This window comes from Crocuta crocuta, unplaced genomic scaffold (assembly GCF_008692635.1).
Source record: "Crocuta crocuta isolate KB4526 unplaced genomic scaffold, BGI_CrCroc_1.0 scaffold41, whole genome shotgun sequence".
Taxonomy (NCBI): domain Eukaryota; kingdom Metazoa; phylum Chordata; class Mammalia; order Carnivora; family Hyaenidae; genus Crocuta; species Crocuta crocuta.
The window spans coordinates 9,895,979-9,918,513 of record NW_027529428.1 but is presented as its reverse complement, the minus strand read 5'-3'; the positions used below and the strand labels follow the sequence as shown (position 1 = coordinate 9,918,513).

At 39.3% G+C, this 22,535-nt stretch overlaps 1 protein-coding gene across 1 annotated transcript in view; it reads right to left on the bottom strand.

Moving 5' to 3' along the window:
* The window catches only part of TRPM3 (transient receptor potential cation channel subfamily M member 3), a 494,196-nt gene that overhangs the window by 108,810 nt on the left and 362,851 nt on the right, over positions 1-22,535 (bottom strand). Inside the window, exon 10 of the mRNA XM_077759293.1 lies at positions 8,073-8,145. Within this exon, the coding sequence (XP_077615419.1) occupies positions 8,073-8,145 (73 nt within the window). The remainder of the gene's footprint in view (positions 1-8,072; positions 8,146-22,535) is intronic.

The window sequence follows — 22,535 nt, the reverse complement described above, 5'->3', positions numbered from 1 at the left end:
GAGAAAATCCGAAGCAGGCTCTGCACTGTCAGCACAGAGCCAGATGGGTGGCTTGAACTGACGAAGAGTGAGATCATCGATCATCACCTGAACCTAAGTCAAGAGTCAGAAGCTTAACTGACTGAGCCACCCAGGCGCCCCAGTTCCCTAGGACTTTTTAAAGCCTATATGAAAAGGGAAAAGGTATAAACATAGTAGTTGTAAGGTATTTACTGTAAAGAAGGCAGAGTGTCAGCCCATGAGCTTCCAATGTCACCATCTCATGTGTCCCTTACATGCCCCCCACCTGAGAGAGCTATGATTTTCTTTTGCACAGGGAAGGGAACTGAGGCATACATACAGAGGTTAAGTGACCTGGTTAATACCACAGCCAGTAAAGCACTAAAGATCTAAATATATACCCAATCTGATCCTAAAGTCTCTTGATCATTCATTCATGAGGTTAACAAATAATGTTTGAATCGTGATGACGTCCTTCGTGCTGTGTATGTGTAGATGTGGTGGGGAGTAAAACAGAGGTGGTCTTCATTCTTATTTCTTACTTGGCGTCATTCTCATCAGTCAGACCACCATGTATGAAACAGAGTTTTCCAGGTATTAGGTTAAATGCTTGACTTGCATTATTGATTAATATGGCTTCAATGGCTGTGGGAGAGGTCTTGTAATCATCTGGGTTTTATAGATAAGGAAACCAAATCTCAACAAGGGGAAGCAGTGTGATCAACAGGGAGTAGTGATGCTATTATGGGCATCATTGTCACTATTATCAGGACCCTTGCTGGGCAGTCCCACTGTGACAAATACTACCTGAGAGCCAGGGTTAACAGTGGAGAAAGGCATGGACAGAGCCCAGGGGGGAAAGCCTGGGGCCACTTGGCCTTTACAGAACCATTTTTCCCCCAAAAAATAGCCTTTGGTCTTGGGGGAAAAAAGTGGTAAGAATGTACTTTCCTTTAATATTTTTGGCAGAAATACTCAAGTACAGACCATTAGCATTGAAAAAGATAATAGTGATAATAATACTTAATCATTATGTAGTAAAAAATATTAAAAAGTTACATATTTAAGTCTACCTGAAGTAAACTTTATGAGTGTGATTTGGGTGAATGTCTGGACCTTAATTAGTATTCATTTGGCTTAGTTTCTGTTGTCTATGGAAGGAAGAATTTATTCCTGGTATACAGATTTTGAGATATTTGCATTTGAGACAAACTGATACTCTTTGACCCTTAGTACTTCAGAGGTGTGTGTGTGTGTGTGTGTGTGTGTGTGTGTGTGTGTGCGTGTGTATGTATGTGTAGGGGGAGGGGACACCCATAACTTTGAGACTCGGTGGGACTGATCCTGTCTCTCATTCATTTCATGGATTACAGGAATTCTCCCATTTCTTTTGCTGTGGCGATGAATTCAGGGGTGGGTGCTGATTTTAAGACAAGCATATACAAGACCTCCCTGGGTCCCTTCTGCTGTAATTGCCAGGAATTTACTGGATTTACTCGGTTGGTTGGGTATGAGCCTAGCACTGCTGGTGGCTGTTCTGTGTGACAGGTGCACAGACTAATATCTGAAAGACGGAGGACAGTCCCCGATGATGTCATTGGAACCCCGGATCTTGCCTTGACTGAACTCACTTTACCCTTCAACTTCCTGGTCATGTGAACCCACAAATCTATCTTATTTATTTCTGCTTGAGCTAATTTGAATTGTGTTTCTGTCACTTGTAACCAAAAAATTTCCTGGTTGAAACCAAATTCCACTGGTGATCTAATCTTTAAACATAAAACAAGTGTCAGATTCTTGTGATTACATTAGGAGAAACTGTGGGCATTCTAGTTTCATCATCACTAAAATATTGGGTGTGCAGCCAAGGTCATCTGGTAGTTTTGATAAGAGCTCTGAGAGTTTTAAGGAAGCAGATGTCTTGATCTATATAGGTTTTGGGGGCCCATGCCAGGACTCTAACTGCTCATGGTCAATTGGCTCTGTGACTCCCAAGTTAAAGATTTGACTAAAGGGCTAAAATGAGCCACCAGGAACCAAGTGCACAGGGGAAGCCTGGTTTACAAGTCAAAGGACAGAAGGAAGACCAAAGATGGCCTCAAGCAAAGAAAGATTTAATACTTGTCTTCATTGTAAAAATAAGCTAGTGAGCTTGGTCTCTAACTGAAATATTTTATTATTCTCCAACAGTTTAGCCCCCATGCCCTTATTTTTTTTGAATTTTAGAGAGAGAGAGAGAGAGAGAGCACAAGTTGGGGAGAGGGGAAGAAAGAGAGAGACAGAGAGAGAGAGAGAGAGAATCTTAAGCAGAGTGCAGAGCCCCATGTGGGCCTTGATCCCACAATCCTGTGACCACGACCTAAGCTGAAATCAAGAGTCAGATGCTCAACCGACTCAGGTGCCCCTTAAGTTTAAAATAAAGTGATGATGCCATACATTTTGACCTTGTCGATCTCTTTTGGATATATTTCATCTACTTCCATTTGTATAATATTTAGTAACTATGGTATCTGCATCTCACATATGTGATGAATGTGTCAACATGAATCCCTCTGTTTTTTTGGCTTGAGTAAGTCCATGTAAACAATTCCAGGTTAAAAAAATACTATTAAAAGAAAAACAATAAAAAAAAGGAAAAAAATCATGCATGTATTCTATTAAGCTGCCTACACACAAGAATGAGGGATGGGAAAGACTGAACATATAATCAGAAATAATTTTTTATCTTCAAAGCAAAGCCATAATTAATTCTCACTAAGTCTATTCATGAATCATCTGAGATCAAGCAAGGTAGATTCTCAATAAATGCTCCTGAATGCTAGTTGCTTATGAGATCTGGTACATAGACTTATTGGACATATACTACTTCAGAATGATGCCACAGTTTTGTTTTGTTTTTTTCCTAGGGATTAATCAACTATTTAAAAACCAAGATGAGTTATTTAATAAGACTAATTACCTATTGATGTCCCTACTAGTTTGTAATAACAACTACATTTTCTAGTTAATAGAGTTGGAGGGGTAACCAATGTAACTTCAAAACATTAAGAGATATGTATGTATATATGTAAATGTATAAGTATATATATATATATTTTACATTTTATCCTTTTGTATCCATTTTCAAGTTTAGTTGCTTGTAAAGATATTTTTAAATTTTAACTTTTAAAGGAAAATCATTCAGAACAGGAATTTTCATTGTTCTGTACGACCTAATCAGTAGCATTCTTGAGAATTTTCTAAAGTTAGAACATATTGGCTCTCCTTATGACATTTCAGTTTTTATTTCAAACTCCTTTCCTCATAGTTTCAAGAAAATTACAAATGTATTATGTTAAAGAGAAGTTGTCATCCTCCACTTATATGTATCTGTGCATAATTAATTAATTACTCATCAATAGGATTAATTTTGTCCGAGGAACCGACACATAAAATAAAATGGGAGGAACTGGATAATTTTCTCTTTCTCTGAAATGATTGTGAAAGTCCTCAGGGAAATCGGATTTTATACAAATTGTTTCCCATTAGTCCTGTGTTCCAATAATCTCCTATGTAGATATCCCAGTGGTGTTTCTAATCATTTCTTATAGTGATCAGCTACTATCCATGTCTATCTGATTTATACAGACACTTTAAATACTGCCTGCACATAAAACAGTACTTTTCTTCCATATGCACTTAACTTTTACAGCTAACTGCATAAGATGCTGTCTCCTTTTTTGTCATTTTGACATGAAAGAAGTATGGTGTTCTTGGCGACAGTATGTCTTCTGCTCGGATCCAAAATATATGATAGCATAGCTCTCCCATTTTTCCCTTGAAATTTTTTATTTTTAAATGAAAACCCATACTTTATTCAGATTTTTCTGACTTCTTTTTTTCTGCTTGAGGATCCCATCCAGGAAATCACATTACATTTAATCCTCCTGTGTCCTTAGGCTTCTCTAGGCTGTTATAACTTTTCAAGCTACTCTTGTTTCTGATGACCTTGACAATTTTGAGGAGGAACATAGAATTTTGCACTTTCTTTTAGCTTCTAGAAAACGCTTTCCAGGAAAAAAGAGGTAAGCAATAAAGGTCTTTTCCCATGCCATGGAGGAACTTCTTTACCAGTGAAGATTAAACCCAAAGAAAATTAATTTCTCACTTAGAAGGGATAGTGATGGCCACATACTATACTTTAGTGCATGCATAGAAATGAAAAGGTACACACCCATGCGATTCAACTTCTGAGGTGTACAAGAAAAGATTGTTAAAAATTGGAAGTAATTTTATCCACAGAGAGGATCAAGGGACCCTGCTATGAGCAGATGTTTTCTGGCTTTATTGAGCCTGGAGCAAGAGGGACCAGAGCAGGAAGCATGAACAAGTCAGCCAGGATAAGGTGACTGAGAGCAGGTTGGTAAACACTGGATAGTTTAGTAAGGTAAGTTTGGGGTTGTTTCCAGTGAAGTCTCTGGTTGCTATGATTTAGGTAGGGCCAGGCTGAGAGGGAGGCAGACAGAGGAGGACTAGGTGACTTCCATAAATTTTTGAGTACTTTTCCCATAGAACCACTCACGGTGTCTGAAGTCCAGAGGTATTAATGGCATCAGATCTCCTCTGAGTAGGGAAGTCTGATTTAGCAAATAAAAATACAAGACTCCCAGTTAATGCTGAATTTCAGACAAATAATAAGTAGCTTTTTAAGGATATATATATGTCCCAGACAATATTTGGGACATGCTTATGCTAAACACGTATTTGTTGTTTATCTGGATAGTCAGTGTCCTGCATTTTCTCTGCATTTTCCTTGGCTTCCCCTGGGTATGTGTGGTGGGGTGAGGAGAATGCTGAAGAGGAGGAGTGTAGGCTGTATAGTTTCTAGCCTCAGGCCACCACTCTTGGAGCGCGATTAGCTTTATGTGAAAGACAAACGTGACATCACTTATTCTCAAAAGCCACACCAAGTCAGCATTTGAAGCAACTTTGGGCCTCTAAGGCTTCTCTGGAACAACATTCTTTTTGTCTCCTTCTTTCCTCAGTTTTGAACAGATACCCAATAAACCTGTGTCCTATAAACAGTATCCTTTAATATATACTGCTACTGAAGAAATCAAATCCAATGGGATCAGAAACAAGGGGTCAGCAAAGGTAGACTTTCCTCATGGCCACCTGGTTCCTATCAGTCCTTCCCCTNCTGAATTTATGGACTAGTGCTTAGTTTCATGGCTTTCTCCTCCTTCTCCTACCTACTTTCTGGTTTTCTCAGATAATGGAGGAAATAAAACCTTGACTATAAAAAAACTCCTCATGCCTGGGATAACTGAAAGAGAAGTATAATGAAAAAAATTAAGTGTTAAAGCAGGTTTCATGCCCAGGCATAATTTAAAATAATACATAAGAAGAATAGCAAACTAAGGAGTTTATAATTGATGTAAATATGCTCTTGACTTCCAAGAAAGTGAGCAAAAAGTATTATGCTTGACATCCTTCACAAATCAACTGGGTCAAAATCAGAGAGCATTTAAAAGCCTTTGCAAAATAGAGTTGACACATCATAATCTTTTAACGGCATAAATTCCCATTAGCATCAACTGTTGCATAAATAATGTTCATTATAGTGATTAGAAATGTTAATTTCTTAAAGCAATCATAATTTCCTTTAATCTACTATGGCAGTGTTTTTTAAACTGCAGGTTATGACCCATTAGTGGGTCATGAAATCAAGTTAGTGGGATATAATCAGCATTAAAGAGAATGGAATGGACTAGAATAGAAAATACCCAATTTCATTGCACACAGTCAATGTAAATCTTATTTCAAGTACTTTAACCTGAGTTCTAAAAACATATGTATGTATTTGGTTATAATATAAAATGTATTTCATATGGTCTGTCACACACAATCAGAAAACAACTATTCTATATGATAACAAATTCTAAGACTGATCTGAAGATGAAACACAAATTGAAGTCACAGATTGGTGAAACAGAAAAAATATTCTCAGTAGAAGATATTATGATGGCTGATATGTTTTTAACCAATAACTGGGCCACTTTTCCATTTGCTGAGTTCTGGTTCAAGGTGATAAATATGGCATTCTACTTCTTATTATCAATGCAATAGGGATGCTTTGGTGGTATACGTAAGTGAGGGCTGTAGGGTCGGCCTGTCTGTACTACTTATCTTGAGTATGTTACTGAATTGTTGTTCTGTGTCTTGATTTCCTTATTTACAAGATGGGCCTGGAAGTAGATTGGTGATCAAACTTGTAAAGATTAAATGGATTTTATGCATAGAATGCATTTAACATGGTGTTTGGCACTTAGCAAGTCTTCAATAAGTGTTAGTTACTGGCTTTATTACTTTTACTTATTTTTGTGTAAGAACAGCAAATATATGAGAATTTCTTACCTCAAACTTTTAATTTTATCTCTGACAAATGGAGAATGGAGGCCAGAGTATGCTTTGTGGCTCAGCTCATGCATGGTCTTTGAATTCTTCTCCATGCATTTGCTAGCTCATTGGAATGAAATACTTGGGAGCAAAGGTTCTCAACCTAGGACACATGATACACTTCACAAGACTGTGAATTTCTGAAATGTGATCGAGATTTTGAATGAATGTACAAATACACATTTGGGGAATACATGGAGGCGACCCATGGCTTCTAGGTCAGTGGACTCATAGGGGGTACAGGTAAGAGTTAGACTTTGATCTAAGCTCAGGCTTATTAATTAGCATGGTAACCCTGAGCAAGCTTCTTACATCTTGTAGCTCCATTTACCTGTCTATAGAGTGGGCATCAAATATAGCTGCTACACAGTACAGTTGTTGCAATAATTAATGTTTATAGCATTTATAAAAAGCTTAGCACTAGGTATAATGGCTGCCACATTATGGATATTCAAGAGAATATTAATAGTGGAAAAGGGAAAGTAGACTGGAAATTAGAATACAGTGGGTTACTATTCTGAATTTCAATTTTGGAATGTTAATTGTAAGCACTGAGTAATCATTCACTGAGTAATCACTAAATGAATAATGAGTAACCATTCATTCAGTAATCCATTCCTTAATTTATTCAACAAGAATTGACTGAATGCTGCCATGTGTGAGGGATTATGTGAAGTGCTGAGGAAGCACTAGCAGATCAGACATATTCTCTTTCCTCACAGGCCTATGATCCAGGAAGGCTTACAAACAGGCAGTCACCAACTTTGTGATAAATGGGGCAGCAGGCGAAGTATGGGCATGGGGAGAATGAGGGAGACATCTCAAATTCAGAACCACATTCATTCAATAAGGTTTGTGGTTTTGTTTCATCTCATGGTTCTAGTTCGCATTTCAGAGCTGAACAGGGACAACTTCCTTTTGTTTATTTTAAGGCTGAACACGGTTGGTCAAATGTAATATTCCCACTAAGGGACATTAAGGGCAGAATTTGAGATGTGGAGGCTGGAGGAAACTACTCTTCTCTTGGACATGGCTCCAAGGATGCATGCACGTAGTGGGTCACTTGATAACATGGGGGCTAGAGAAGGGAGAAACATCCACCTTCTAAAGGAAAAATCATACAATCCAGGGCATTTCTACTTTTGCCTTGACTTCAAGGAAACTTAGAATTAAATTTAATGTCCCATTACAACAAGTTTATTTTATTTTTTATTTCTCCTTTTCCCTCAATGGATTTGATTTTCCATTTTAATGCATTATGACATCTCTGTATTTATCATCTACGCCATATTAAATTTTTTTACAAGTAGACAGGGTAATAATTATTAAATAATCTCAGTAACTTAGTGTTTTACACACTATATTAGCCTTTTACTTTATGTATTTTTATGACTCAATGGACATCAATGAATGGTAATATACTTAAACTTTATGAAATTGAGTCACACTTTGACAGCTCTATCATAGAAGAATTTCATAGCAAAAACAATGTCTTCCAGGAGAAGTCCTTATGTTATCAATAACTGAATGTGTCATGGTATCATTTGGGTTTATATCCACTATTAGGAGACAAAGTTGCTGTGTGAATCCATTTAAATCATTTTTGTACTCTCCGGACACAGAAACCCTTTTACCTTTGAGCAAAGCTGTCAGGATGGCTAAATCAATGTCCTGGTGTCCTTCTGATCCCATCCGAAATACCGTAATCTGTAATTTGAGACAAGGTGACCATTAGCAATGCATGTTTTCCCCCCAAGAGAAATTCAATCAATGAGACCGTATCTGAACACAGACTATCTTAATATCTACAAGGTAGATTCTTAACCACAGGGAAAGCAGACACAACAAGAATTCAACTCAAGGGTTCTGCAATTCATTAAGGGAAAGATGTCTCAGTAGCCTCCTAACAGAGACCAAATTACATAATGATGTTTACAATGAAGAGAAACCAGAGACAAAGGAAATGTCCTTTTTATCATTTCAGTTTTAAAATTAAAACTGGCTGGATTTACAAAAATGTGTAAACTATGAGTTGAGAAATGAAGCAGTTAAAAGTAGCTAGTTTGGTATGCCCTTTGGTAAATGGTCCTACTCTGTGTGTGTGGGGTGTGCGTGCGTGTATGTGTATATTGATGTATGCAATACGGCCATCAGTACTCTTACTCCTCAGAACTAGTTATGAAGGGTTTCACACTGTGATGGCTTTAGATCCTTCAGTCTTCTTGATAATCTTGAACCCCCTTGAGAATAACTTAGCAATTATTTCCAGGTTGTGAGAAGGGGAAAGCACACAATACAATAGCATCTTTCCTTGAGGTAATCCAGGAGACAAAAGTATTCTCCAGGGACGAGTAACAGGAAGGAGAGTAAAGAGAGAGCAATGAAGGATTAAAACCTGTTGGATTAATACAAGTCCCACAATAATGCTGAACAATAACAGAGATCTTTTTTCCAAGTCAGAGGGAAGCTCCTCAAGGAAGCCAAAAGGTTAGTTGAATATCTATACTGAATGACTATTTTTTCAGCTACTTTAGGCCTCACCTTTCTCTATCTGTAAAATGGGAAAATAATAGTGCCTGCTGATTTCCAACTACATGGGAAGTAACCTTTGTAGGATTTGCTAATATGTAACTTAAAAAATTTTAAATGTTTATTTTGAGAGAGGGAGAGAAAAAGAGAGGGAGAGAATGAGCAGGGGAGGGTCAGAGAGAGAGAGAGAGAGAGAGAGAATCTGAAGCAGGCTCCACACTGTCAGTGCAGAGCCAGACTTGGGGATTGAACTCACAAACTATGAGATCATGACCTGAGCCAAAATCAAGAGCCAGATTCCCAAAACCAACTGAGCCACCCAGATGCCCCACTAATATATAATTCTAAATTTTGCCACTCTGAGGGAGAGAATAGACATAAAGACTCATCCACTGTTAAACTATCAGTTTCCTTAGAAATCTAGTCCATTACCTAGAGACAAAGTAACTTGATTCAGGTCACAAAAATGAGTTAGAAGGACAGCTGTGATTAGAACTCAGCAGCCCTCTGGCAAGAAGAGACCTTTTCTCAGTTCTGATCTCAGGAATAGGTGCCTGAATTGGAAAGAAAACTCGAGATCCATGGGATTAGGAACCAGGGGACAGAAGTGGAATTTCGCCAACCCTTTAAATGAACTCTTCCAGCCAGGCGGGCTGTGGTCTGAAAGGGATTCTTATGTACTTAGCTGGTAACAAGCTGAGACAACCCGGGTCATATTGGAGCTCATTGTTTTAGGAGAATTTCAAAATTAACAGAATTCCTTAAACATGGGACCTACTTGCTCTGCGATGCATACATTTTACTGCCTAGTTAGAGATCACATTTCAGATGTAATTTTTTCTGAGGCTGCAAATAGATAAATTTACCCTGAAATATAACATTACCGGGACTTCCTAGGAACAGATTTTAGGACGGGGAAAGGAAGGTGCCTAGTATAGGATTTCTAAATGATTTGGGAAAGGGGCACTGGAGACACAGACACATGTGCTTTTGGTTGTCAAAGAGCCTGTACTGGAATTGTATACTAGGGCTTTGCAGGTTTTCTAGAAAACTGCTGTGGAGGATATGGCTGTCCACCTGTCCATTCAAGAGGAAAAGGGAGTACCAAGGAGAGGCCGGAGGCCCCAAAGATGAAGTTTATTTCATAATGTTGCCTTGAGCTGATCTGAGATACTCTAAAGCTGTTTTTATTTGAAACTAAAACAAAATTTAAAATATTAATTACACAATGCGTATATCTAACCCCAGGGAGAAAAACATCAAACAGAAAAGGCAGAGCCATTCTACCAACCCCAAATATTGACAGAGATGCAGAGAATCAGGTATTCTTGAATATTCTTGGTGGAGATGTGAATCAAACTAGTAGTTTTGGAGTATGATAAGTTAATATAAAATCCCTTGGTATTGATGTATGATTTTTTAACAACACCACGATTTTATTTAGGATCTTCGCAACTGTGTTTAGAAATGAGGTTGGTAACATGTCATCCATCTTGTCTCATTTTGGTATTAGAGTTGCACTAACTGTTCAGTATGACTTGGAAAACATTTTTTATTTACTTATGCCCCAGAATGATTTACTTAACAAAAGAATTCTCCTGCTTCTGGCAGGTTTAGTAGGATGTTTATAAATTATCTAGCACTGAAGTGTTTTTAGGAATAATCACTGATCACCTGTATAAATTTTCCAGCAATTGTTGATCAATTTAGATTTTCTGCCTTTCCCTGACTGCTTCATATATTTTCCTATGTAATGAAACATTTCATCCCGACTCTCAAGTTCATGAGTATACATTTGCATGCAGAATTTTCTTATTATGTAAGACGTTGGGTGGCTCAGTTGGTTAAGTGTCTCATTTTTGATTTGGCTCAGGTCACGGTCTCATGGTTGCAAGATCAAGTGTCTGGCTCTGCGCTGGGTGTGGAGCCTGCGTTAAGATTCTCTCTCGCCTTCTTCCACTGCCCCTCCCCCACTTGCACTGTCTCCTGTTCTCTTACATCCTCTCTTTCTCAAAAAAAAGAAGATTAAAAAATTTTCTTATTAAAAAAATCTATAGATCTAGAATTATATGGCTTTTTTATTCTTTATTTTTAACTTAATCAAATCATGGTCATTTCAAAGAACCAGGTTTTCATTTTATTGATCAATCTTATTATTTACAATTTGAAGTGATTATTATCTCCTTTAATCATTAAACATTCATTTCTTTAGTTTTGCCACCTTGGCCATTTTTAGCCTAGAATTTTAAGTTGACATCATGGTCACTGTATTTTTATTCTTTCTTGTTTTTTCAAATAAATGGATTTAAGATTATGCATCTCACATATTTTTATATGGATTATGTCATTTTCATTTATTTTTAAATATTTTGCCATTTATTTTCCCTTAAAGTTGTTGTTAATGCTAGAAGAGTGTATGTGTGTATTTGTACCATTTTGCAAACATGCTATTTTGCTTGAAAAAAATGTGTGTCTTCTCTATCTGCTGGGTACAGAATTTTAGGTAGATCGGTTGTTATAGATACAGATTACACTTACTATTTATTCAAATGTTCTATTTACTTATTTCCTGTTTCTGAGGGGCATGTTAAAAACTCCTGTTATGAGTACACACTTCACAATTATTTCTTGAAAGTAGAGAATCTTTGCTTTCTATACTTTGAAGGTTTTAAAAAATGTATAAAGGTTTATGATAGTCTGCTCTTGGTGAATTGCAGTTTTTACCAACACAAAATATCTCTTTTCCTATTTAATGTTGCTTTGTATTATATTTTGTTTATATTAACATTTTAATTGTCATACATACTCTTACAAGGAGTTAGAACATGGTTAATAGATTATTCCACCTGTGTTTTGTTTTCTGTTTGTTTTTTGTGTCACTTTTGTGTGGTCATTTTATTTTAGGTCTGTACCTTGTAAACAGCAAGGCTATATATAGATTTTTAAACTGATTCAGAATATCTTTAGAATCCAAGGCAGAAAAGAATCTAGTTACATTTAATATGATTACTGGTTTCTTTTGTCTTATTTCTTCCATCTTACTGTATGTTTTCTATTTTCTAGACTTTATCATTTCCCATCCACTTTTCTTTTCCTTTGGAAAATATCACATTTGCCTAGATAATATATGTACGTGGCCTCCAAAAAAAAATCCACACAGCATAAAGAAATATATGGCGAAAATAAAGGGTATCATTTCTGTCCCCATTTTCTAGCACCTCTCAACAAAGACAACTAGTATTACCGGTTCGGGAGATGTTCTACACAAAAACAAAGAGAAGTGTACACGTCTGTTACACAGCCGGTAGTGAGCTTTCTACATCATTATGCATCACTTTTTTCATGTGACTACCTATCTTGGAGACCAGTCCACTCAGCCATGAAGATGTATGCTTCATTATTTGTTGACTGCCTAATGTTTCCTTATATGCATGTATTATGATTTATGAGCTAGTCTTCTATTAATGAACATTGGGGTGGTTCCTGATCTTTGGGCATCGTAAACATGATTGCAGGGAATACCCCTGTGTGCACATGGCTGAGTATATCTGCAGAGTACAATTTGTTGACAGGGAATTTGTGGGCCCATTTACTCTGAGAGAAGGTCTTGAGTTCATTGCTCTGATTCTGCTCCCAGGGCCTCTCTGATTTCCTGCCTTTATTTATTTTGGCCCTTAAAGGTAACTGAAATCATAATCCACTTCACAGTATATATTTTTCTCCTAAAATGATTTCCAAACCCTACTTTCTATACCTCTTTTAATATTCTAGAAATTACTCAAAATTTCTTGCCTTCTAGCACAGTATCCTTTTTCATCTCCTTCTGTGCTATGTACTATAGGTATTTGTTTCAAAACTGTATATATTTATTATTTTAGTCTTTTTTTGTCATTTGAGGGGCAGGAGGGAGATAGGCACATATATGCTCATTCTATCAGATCTCATCAATATACATTTAATAGAAAAAATATAATTAGGTAGCAGTAGAAATTATCTAGCTATTTTATTTGGTGATTTAGTAAATAAAGCGTGATTTTCCTCTATGATAAAACTGGTATTTTCAATATGAACCCTAAAAGTAATTCTTGGATTTGTTTGACATGGTTGGCTATTTTGTCAAAATGCTATGAAATATAGGAAGATTAAAGTGTTCCTCAAGATTTGAAAGAACAAACATCAAACATTTTGTTAAAAACCCTACAACCTTCCCCCAAATTCAATTTGACATTTTCTATCTTTGGCTCACTTGCGGACAAATTGCTTTGGCCCCAATGCAATTCTGATTCTCAGACTGAAGGGAAGCTAAGTCTTTCAAAATGACATGATTCTCGTATTCTCTACTCCTCAAACTTGTCTGTCTAGCGGCTCCTCTGGTTATGTTCTTGCTGTCATCTTGCACCCCATTCAAAGTCAGGAAATGGGATGTAGCGTCTTTTCCCCCCAACCCTCTGCATACAGGGGAGTCATGCATAGATTCATATCTCTGTGCTAGGCACCACTGGGGTGCTGGGGATAGAGCAAAGCTGACAGACAATTCCTGCCTTCACAGAGTCCATTTCTAGTGCATTCTACACAAGAGAGACAAAGAGAAGCCAGTAAATGTATGGTGTGTCCGGGGTGCTTCTCACTACCTCCTTCTCCCTCTGTCCTCACTGTCACAGCCACTGTTCAGCCTGTAGCCTCGTAACTAGTTAGTGGTTTCTTTACTGGTCTTCCTGATTCTGGTCCGTCCATTCTATTCTCCCTGCAGCTACCCAAGCAATCTTCCTAATTATATCACTCTCTTTACTAAAAATGTTAAGTGGTTTCCATTGCTAATAACTCTGAGCAAGGGATTCAAGGAATGCCAGTACCACACTCCTGGCTGCTATATCTTTAGTTTTATCTCTTGGTGACACATGGTCACTGCTGCACCCATGCTGCTACCCACCCTCCACCACCACAGCCACGACCCCACACTTCATGCCCGTCATGCTGAGCAACTTATTTCTTTATGTTTTTAGTTTTATATTACAATTTTTTCAATGTTTTTATTTATTTTTGAGAGAGAGAGAGAGCTGGGGAGAGGCAAAGAGAGAGGCACAGAATCCGAAGCAGGCTCCAGGCTCTGAGCTGTCAGCACAGAACCTGACCTGGGGCTCGAACTCATGAACTGTGAGTTTATGACCTGAGCAGAAGTCAGACGCTTAGCCAACCGAGCCACCCAGGTGCCCCTCCTTTATTTTTACAAAATGTTTATGTATTTGAGAGAGAGAGAGAGAGAATGTGAGCAAGAGCAGGGGAGGGACAGAGAGAGAGGGAAATAGAGGATCTGAAGATGGCTCTGTGCGAACAGCAGTAAGCCCGATGTGGGGCTTGAACTCAAGAATGATGAGATCATGACCTGAGCCTAAGTGAGACGCTTAATCAACTGAGCCACCCAGATACCTTGCAACTTGTGCCTTTCAGGGCCCCTGACGTTGTTTCTGAACTCGTAGCCTTTGTTTATTCAGTTCCCTTAAAATTTTTTTTAATGTTTATTTATTTTTGAGAGAGAGAGAGAGACAGAGCATGAGTGGGGGAGGGACAGAGACAGAAGGAGACACAGAATCTGAAGCAGGTTCCAGGCTTTGAGCTGTCAGCTCAGAGCCCGATGAGGGACTTGAACCCATAAGCAGTGAGATCATGATCTGAGCTGAAGTTGAACACTTAACTGACTGAGCCACCCAGGGGCCCCATTCTGTTCCTTTTTAAAAAATGTTTATTTTTGAGAGAGAGAGAGAGGGAGAGAGAGATGGGGACAGGGGATATGAAGCAGGCTCTCTACTGAGAATGGAGTGTCCAGTGCAGGGCTTGAACCCACGAGCTGAGCAGAAATAGGGCACTTAACTTACTGAGCCAGCCAGGCGTCTCTCAGTCCCTTTTTTTGGAGTTCCCTCTGCTTGCAGAATAAACCACAAGCCTTTCATTTGACGTGTGACACTGAGGAAGCCTTCCTGTATAAGCGGGACGGAGTCCGCACTTCTCCTTGTGACTCTCACGTGCTCCGTGAGGCTATCCAGTACACCGCTTCAGCCCTTCCTTCCCCTTAGTGGTAGACATGTCTCTTTGTACAGAAAAGAAGTCCATTTGCAGTCAGGACACCTAGCTAGTCCTTGCTCGGTATTATTTGCTGAGTGGATGAATTATTACCAAATCGCTGTGTTAAGGACACTGGTTTGGAGAAACAAAATTGAAAAAGTGGCACATTCCACACAGCATGGTAACATTAGGTTCTACACCAAGCGTGTGTTTCAAGAGTCAACCATCAATTTTAAACCAGAGCCTACTGGACACTCTATTATTGCTAAGCACTTGGTCAAATATTATGTGATAGAAACTGGGCTGCCCGAGTTTTAGAAACTGTTGGAGACTTAGTACGAACGTGACATTTTTGAGGTATAGGTAGCACCAATTAACCCAGAAGTATGCTTCACCCAAGTGTCTGAAACTTAGGTGCCATGTAGATTAAACCATAGTATAGAAAAATACTAGGGTGCCTGGGTGGCTCAGTCGGTTAAGCGTCCGATTTAGGCTCAGGTCATGATCTCATAGCTCGTGAGTTCCAGCCCCACGTTGGGCTCTGTGCCGACAGCTCAGAGCCTAGAGTCTACTTCAGATTCTGTCTCTCTCTCTCTCTCTCTCTCTCTGCCCCTCCCCTGCTCACGCTCTGCCTTTCAAAAGTGAATAAACATTAAAACAAATTTTAAAAAAAGACTCAAAGCAAGAATATATTACAGAAAAACGACAAAACCCCAGAGGTATAAAAACGATTTGAGAGAAGTAGTTTTATATTTGAAGATGGTTTGATTCATCTTCTGGACAACAAAGAAGTATATTCACCATTTAAATAATAAAATAGAGGGTATGTGGCTGAATTAATCATGGACTTGCCACTTCTAAAACCCAGCAGGTCCTGTAGTTGAACAAGTTAAGGGTACAGAAAAACATATTGGAAAAATTAAACTGAGTCCCTTTCAAAGTGTCTATTAATTAGCTTAATTTGTGACCCAGCAAGCAATGAGTTTGTGAAAAGCAACATGGAGAGTGAGGCAAGCTTTTGAAAATGAAAATAACCATGATATTAAACTGAAACACATCTGTAAGCTGCAAGGGCACTTTGGCTCCATCTATCAAAGACAGAAAGGAACATTCCATAGTCATTTCATGCTGTGTTAGATATGTGATGGTATCTGAGTTTGACAAGACGTTTGTAACACATCAGAGAATTTTAGAGAAACACCATAGCAACACAATGGATAATTAGGAAAATTCTTATGATTTTGTAGGTATTTAGAAAAGTCTATCTATAATAATGTTAACCAATAGGTTTGAGGATATTAACATGCAACATCTGAAACTTTCCTTAAAGAAACATCTCTGAAATTTCCTATTTACTCATTCAGTTTCTTAATAGGATTTGGAGATGTGTTTCCTGGGAATAAGAGCAGGGAGAGAAGGGGAGAATTAGACCCAGAAATCATTCCATCAACACAATGCAACGACTTTACAAAATCACCAGCTAAGCAGCATATTTCCCTGATGAATTGTTGATATTCAAAATAATTTGAAACAACTGAGTGATTAACAGAAATGCAAAAATCTATGTTCATCAAGATGCAGAATCATCCAAGGCCCCTAATCAGGATCTAGACAGGGATTGTGGTTGGTCATAAAAGGACCATAAGAAGATACTGGTTCAGTTTTCACTTTGGCACTTTGGCACAACCCAAGGTTGTTTCCTGGCACCGGAAAGAGAACAATGCAACTTGATGAATAGAATCCTACACACCTAAAACATACTCCTATTTTATTTCCAGCATCTGAGACAATAAACTCCCTGTGGTTGACAGAGTTCTTCGGAGTAACATTTTGCTAAAGGTACTGGCTTAGAAATGGACATGCTGATTTATGTGGAGGAGGGGAGGAGGATGTCAGAGGAAATTCAAACATGTCTGGAAATAAGCAACCCAAAGATCAGCGGAAAGTGGTATTTAAATTTTTTGTGAGAAAATTAACATCAAATAAGTGTAATCTTTTGTTATGGAGTTCCATATAAACTGTATATTGACTTTCTATGTAATCTTCTTGAACAAGACTCACAGTTTCATACTGAAGTGCTCGAATAAGAAATGATGCTCCAGGGGCGCCTGGGTGGCTTAGTCGGTTGGGCCGACTTTTGCTTAGGTCATGATCTCGCAGTTCATGGGTTCGAGCCCCGCGTTGGGCTCTATGCTGACTGCCAGCTCAGAGCCTGGAGCCTATTTCAGAGTCTGTGTCTCCCTTTCTCTCTCTCTGACCCTCCCCTGCTCACGCTGTCTCTCTCTCTCTCCTAGAAATAAATAAAAATATTAAAAAAAAAAAGAAATGATGCTCCAGAGATAGAAATTGGATGCAATTAATGTAAGTCTAGTGTGTCTTAACTTTAAGAAGACTCAGATGTATGAATTTTCAATTAGAGAAAATACATGATTATTTGACTTTTGAGTGGATATTTTATTATACATTGGATTTGCTAGTGGTTTGATTGATTGATTCAATTAGCTGGTTTATTTTATTTTATATTTTTTAATGTTTATTTTTGAGAGAGAGACAGAGAGACAGAGTGCAAGCAGAGGAGGGGCAGAGAGAGAGGGAGATACAGAATCCAAAGTAGGCTCCAGGCTCTGAGTTGACAACACAGAACCCGATCTACGGCTCAAACTGCAAGATCATGACCTGAGCTGAAGTCGGATGCTTAACTGACCGAGCCACCCAGGCGCCCCTGCTGATTTATTTTAACGGAGTCTTCTCTCTACTCTTGGGACACAATTCAGTTCAGGTTGCTTTTAGTAGATGAAAGCCCACCCACATTACCATAACCTCAAGCTTTCTCAAGGGACCTTTGTGCATGCACAACTGGGCAATTACCAGAGCGCCAGAAAATGGAGACGGTTTTGCTTTTTTGGCTGTAATCCTTGACTTCCCTTTCTCTTTTCCCAGCGTAATTAAGAACATGAGGGTTTGCTTCTCCCCTCAAGAAATGCAAATCAGAGGTCAGAAGCCCACTGGTTCCATATAAGAGATATTTTTTTTTCTTGTTATAAAAGCAATGCATGGCTGACATGAAAAATCATAGAAAGTTTAGAACAGTCACATGAGAAATAATTTCTAAAACCCCAAGTCCTAGCCAAAGACAACTACTAATGGTATCTTGGCAAATTTCCTTTGAGTCTCTCTCTCTTTCTTTTTCTTAAAATCTTCATAGGCACAGTATATATATGTGTGGGGGGCATATGTGTGAAGCACAATTTTTGTGTTCTCATTTTCTTTTCCATTAGCATTATAACTAAGCACTTTCCCGTATTATTGGGAACTCTTCAAAAGCATAACACTCAATATCTACAGAGTATCCTGTCCAAGAGGCGTGAATAACTTAATCAATACCTCTATTGCTGAACATGTATACTGTGTCTAAACGTCTGATGTAAATAACGATGCGACGAATATCTCTGCATTTAAATTCTGTTTTGTATCTGGCATTCTGTCCTGAGGAGCGATTCCCAAAAGTTTGGACCTCATGTCACAAACTGTTTCACAGGTAGAAATGCATATGTTAGTACATAAGTTAAAGTAAAAACAAAACAAAACAAAATTGTGTTGTCCTTGCACTAGATTTGCAGTAATGGCCTCCAACCTGGTTAGTTAAAGTGCTAGAAAGAGGGAGGCAGCTCCCATTCAGCTGGTTGTACCAAACGGCAGTGGGAGACAGGCACATGGGATGTCGGGAGTGTGGCTCTCACTGCTGGAGACACGGGAGCTTTGAGCAGGATCAGCTCTGACTGTTTCCACCACCACCACCATCACCGAGGAGGAGTTTAGGCTCTTGTTTTTGGCAAAAGGGGTCTTGAAAAACAGACAGACCATATATCACTTTCTCTCACTTTCAGATCAAATCAAAATCCCTGTCTGATTTTTCCTTTTAGCCCTTTGCATGCTGGTAGGTCCCAGGGCAACGCTGGCTTAAATACCCGGAAAGTGCAAATGAAATCATTTTTTGAACATGAGCTTTGCAGAGTTTTTTTTGTTTTGTTTTTTTGTTTGTTTGTTTGTTTGTTTTTTGCTTTTTTTGTTGTTGTTGTTTGTTTTGTTTTTTGCTTTTTAGCATGTTAAGTCATGTCATACATATTGTTAAATATGGGTCAGGGACTCAACCGAGGTTCCCTGCATCCTGATTGACACATCCTTCACAGTCTGAAGAACACTTTGGCATCCTAAGGTGACACATTGGGAGGAAAGAAAAAGCAGCCCGGCTGATTTTGTGATGAGAGCACAAAATGGGAACAGGCTAAGTCCCTCATTTATTAATTCTTCAGAGAAGTTTCAGCAGGGTTCTTGAGGGGGGCTGGAAAAATATGACAACCTGTCATCTCCTGTCTCCTGGTTTCAGTTCTTTTCCTGACAATTGATGTCACCTCTTTCATTTGTTATATAACTATGTGATGTACCTCACTGGCTGCCAACATGACAGATTCTACAGGTCCAACAATTAGATTTCTAGAAGCTTCTTTGTATACCTCATGGCCTTGGCTAGCAGAATCAAGAATATTTGTCATCTACCATCTTGCCAGCCAGACGGATGGGTGAAAATTCAGTTTGACCCTAAGTGTTGTTTTCTATTTTGGGAAGGACATTGCTGGATTCATGTGCATTCTCTTATATATTTTTAAAAAATAATTACACATCTCCCTGAGGAGAATATAGAAGACCACAAATGGTTCTCATAGGCCAACACCATATGGTCTTCTTATTGGGGTTGTAATAATTTCTAGGGTTTATTTTTCGTGGTTTTGTATTTTTTCATCATTACAAGACAGAATTATATCTTTTTCTGACTTCCCCTATTATGTTTATCAAGACACCACACACTTCTGTGATCTCTCCAAGAGAGAGACTGCCAAGAAAGCATGATAAGGTGCTACAGATGGTGGGGTTCTCCCGTTTCCCTTCTCAAGCCAGCCTAGTTCCCCCTGGCAATGATCTTATTGTCCATTTCCAAGGTTGGTGGACAAATGCCTTTGGTCCAGCCCGCTGAACTTCTTGGGCAGGGCGACCCTGTGGCTGAGCCAGTAAGAGAGGGCTTTGAGGGTAAGGAGACTAACATTTTGGATTCCCTTCTGACCTTCAGAAAAGATGTGTCTTGCTTCTCCTTCCCTCCCTATCCAACCACACACACACACACACACACACACACACACACACACACACACAAATACCAGAGATAAACATCTTGAAGGCAGGGCATGTAAGCTCACCGAGGATGGGGGATCTGATTCTTCCGGGCAGGCTTTCTATGCCTGCCTGGTAGAGCAGTCAGACAGAGTTGTTCATGTAGCCCTCACTTCAGAGCCTGCGAAACATTTTGCTAAGGAGATTTGGGGGAAATTATTTGGAGGAGAATACCCACTTTATCCTGTGTGAATGCTTTCAGATTCCTGGGATTTCTCTGTATGGCTGGCAGGATGAGGTTGGTGTCATACGGCAAATATGTCAACAGTATCTGTGCCAAATCACCTCACTTCTCTGAATCTTGGTTTTATCATCTACAACTCCCCCCCCCAATTTTGACTAGATGATCATTGGGGCTCCTTCTGGTCTTAGAGATCACAGAATGTCTTTCTTCATGCTCAAAATGGCAGACAATATGCATTGGGGGGCATCTAATAGGTTTGGCTTCCTACCCAGATATGTTAATTCCTCGACAGCATCCCTAAGAAGGGACCTTGATTCGCGTGGATGGTACCATATGTAAACCTTGTTTCCATTTACTGTTACATTTTCATCTGTTCATGAGATTAGGGCAAATTACCATTTTTTTAAATTTAGAGGTAATTAACATATAACGGGTTATAACTGTAAGGTGTACAGTGTGTTGATTTAGTACATTTATGTATTGCAATTTGATCGCCACTGTAGTGTTAGCTAATCTAGCAATCCCACTTCTAGTACACATGCAAGGAAATGAAAACAAGATGTCAAAAAATATCTGCACCCCCTTGTTTACCACGGCACGATTCACAATAGCTAAGATATGGAAACAACCAAAGTGCCTGTTAACAGATGAATGGCTAACACACACAATGGAATATTATTCAGCCTGGAGAAGGAAGAAAGCCCTATCATTTGTGACAACATGAAGGGGTCTTGAGGGTATTATGCTCAGTGAGGTGAGTCAGACAGAGAAAGACAAATACTGCATGATCTTGCTTACATGTAGAGTCTGAAAAAGCCAAATTCATAGAAACAAATTATCATTTTTAAAACATTCCCCTTTTACGGCGATGAGTCACAGCACCATAATCCCAGTTCCGTGCCATGAATACCAGATTGGCGCTACAGATATACCCAGCTTGAACACCTCTGGAATTAGTAATAATCCTTCCTCTGTTCAGGAAAGGCTGTTTCTCCCATGTAACACTCAAACCCCTTAATGTGAACACTGGGACTTTCCTGGTCTAGTCACTGAGTTATCTCCCATAGGCCTCCTGACACTGACATAGTTTATGCTCTGGCTCAGAGAGGACAGACTGGATCCAGAGCTGGGGCTTTAGAATCCTGCAAGCTCGGAAGTGAATCATGGCAGCTAATAGGTGTGTAACCTTAGGCTACTACTTATGCTACCGCACCTCTCTGAGCCTCAGTTCATTTCTGTGTCAAATCTCCTATGGGCTTACTAATTGTTCATGCCCTTCCTATTTGCAAACATGGGCATGTTCCCTGGGCCTCTCCCTCTTTTGCTGCAGTGGCTTTGTCCTGGGAGCTGTTAGTTAGCTTTGCCTGACTGTCTCCCCTTCTCCTCTCAGGCATAGTTGAAGCATCACCTTTAGTGCACCCATGTTGATTCAAACCATCCTTCACCGGGGTTGGGTGTTTGTCCTCTGTACTTTTACCTCCATCACAGCGCTGCCACCATGCTACAAACAATGTCACCATCTGTGACAGCAATATTCCTAAAGTTGTCTGTTGCGTATTTACAACATGCTAGCCACTCTGCAAGCAGTTCACAGATTTCAGCCAACCCCAGAAAAATCTACCATCTAGTTTCTGCGATTCTTCCCATTTCACAGCTGAAGAGCTGGAGGCCAGTGAGGTTAGATGCCACTTGGAAGGCCAGGCAGTCAGGGAGAGCTGAGGGGCACTCACACTCAGTCTGCTTTGAGGGCACAGTCTCCTGTTTGCTTGTCTCCCTTCCTCCAACAGTCTCTGATTTCTTGGAAGGCAAGGAAACTCCTTCATCTCTACATTCCCATCACCCAGGAGTGTGCTTGGCGGGTGCCTGATAAATGTGGAATGAATCCTTCATTCCAAGTTCAAATCTGGCCTGTGGTTTTCAGATGGGGGACTATGTATGACAAAGGCTCTCTCCTTGACTCAAATTTAGCCTGACTTCCCTGAACCCTCTTCTCTACTAGGCTCCAATCTTCAGGCTCCCATGTGGCATTGTGCCCTCGTAGCAAGAATCCACCACCCTCAATATCTGACGCCCTTCATATTTGACCAAAATCCTCATC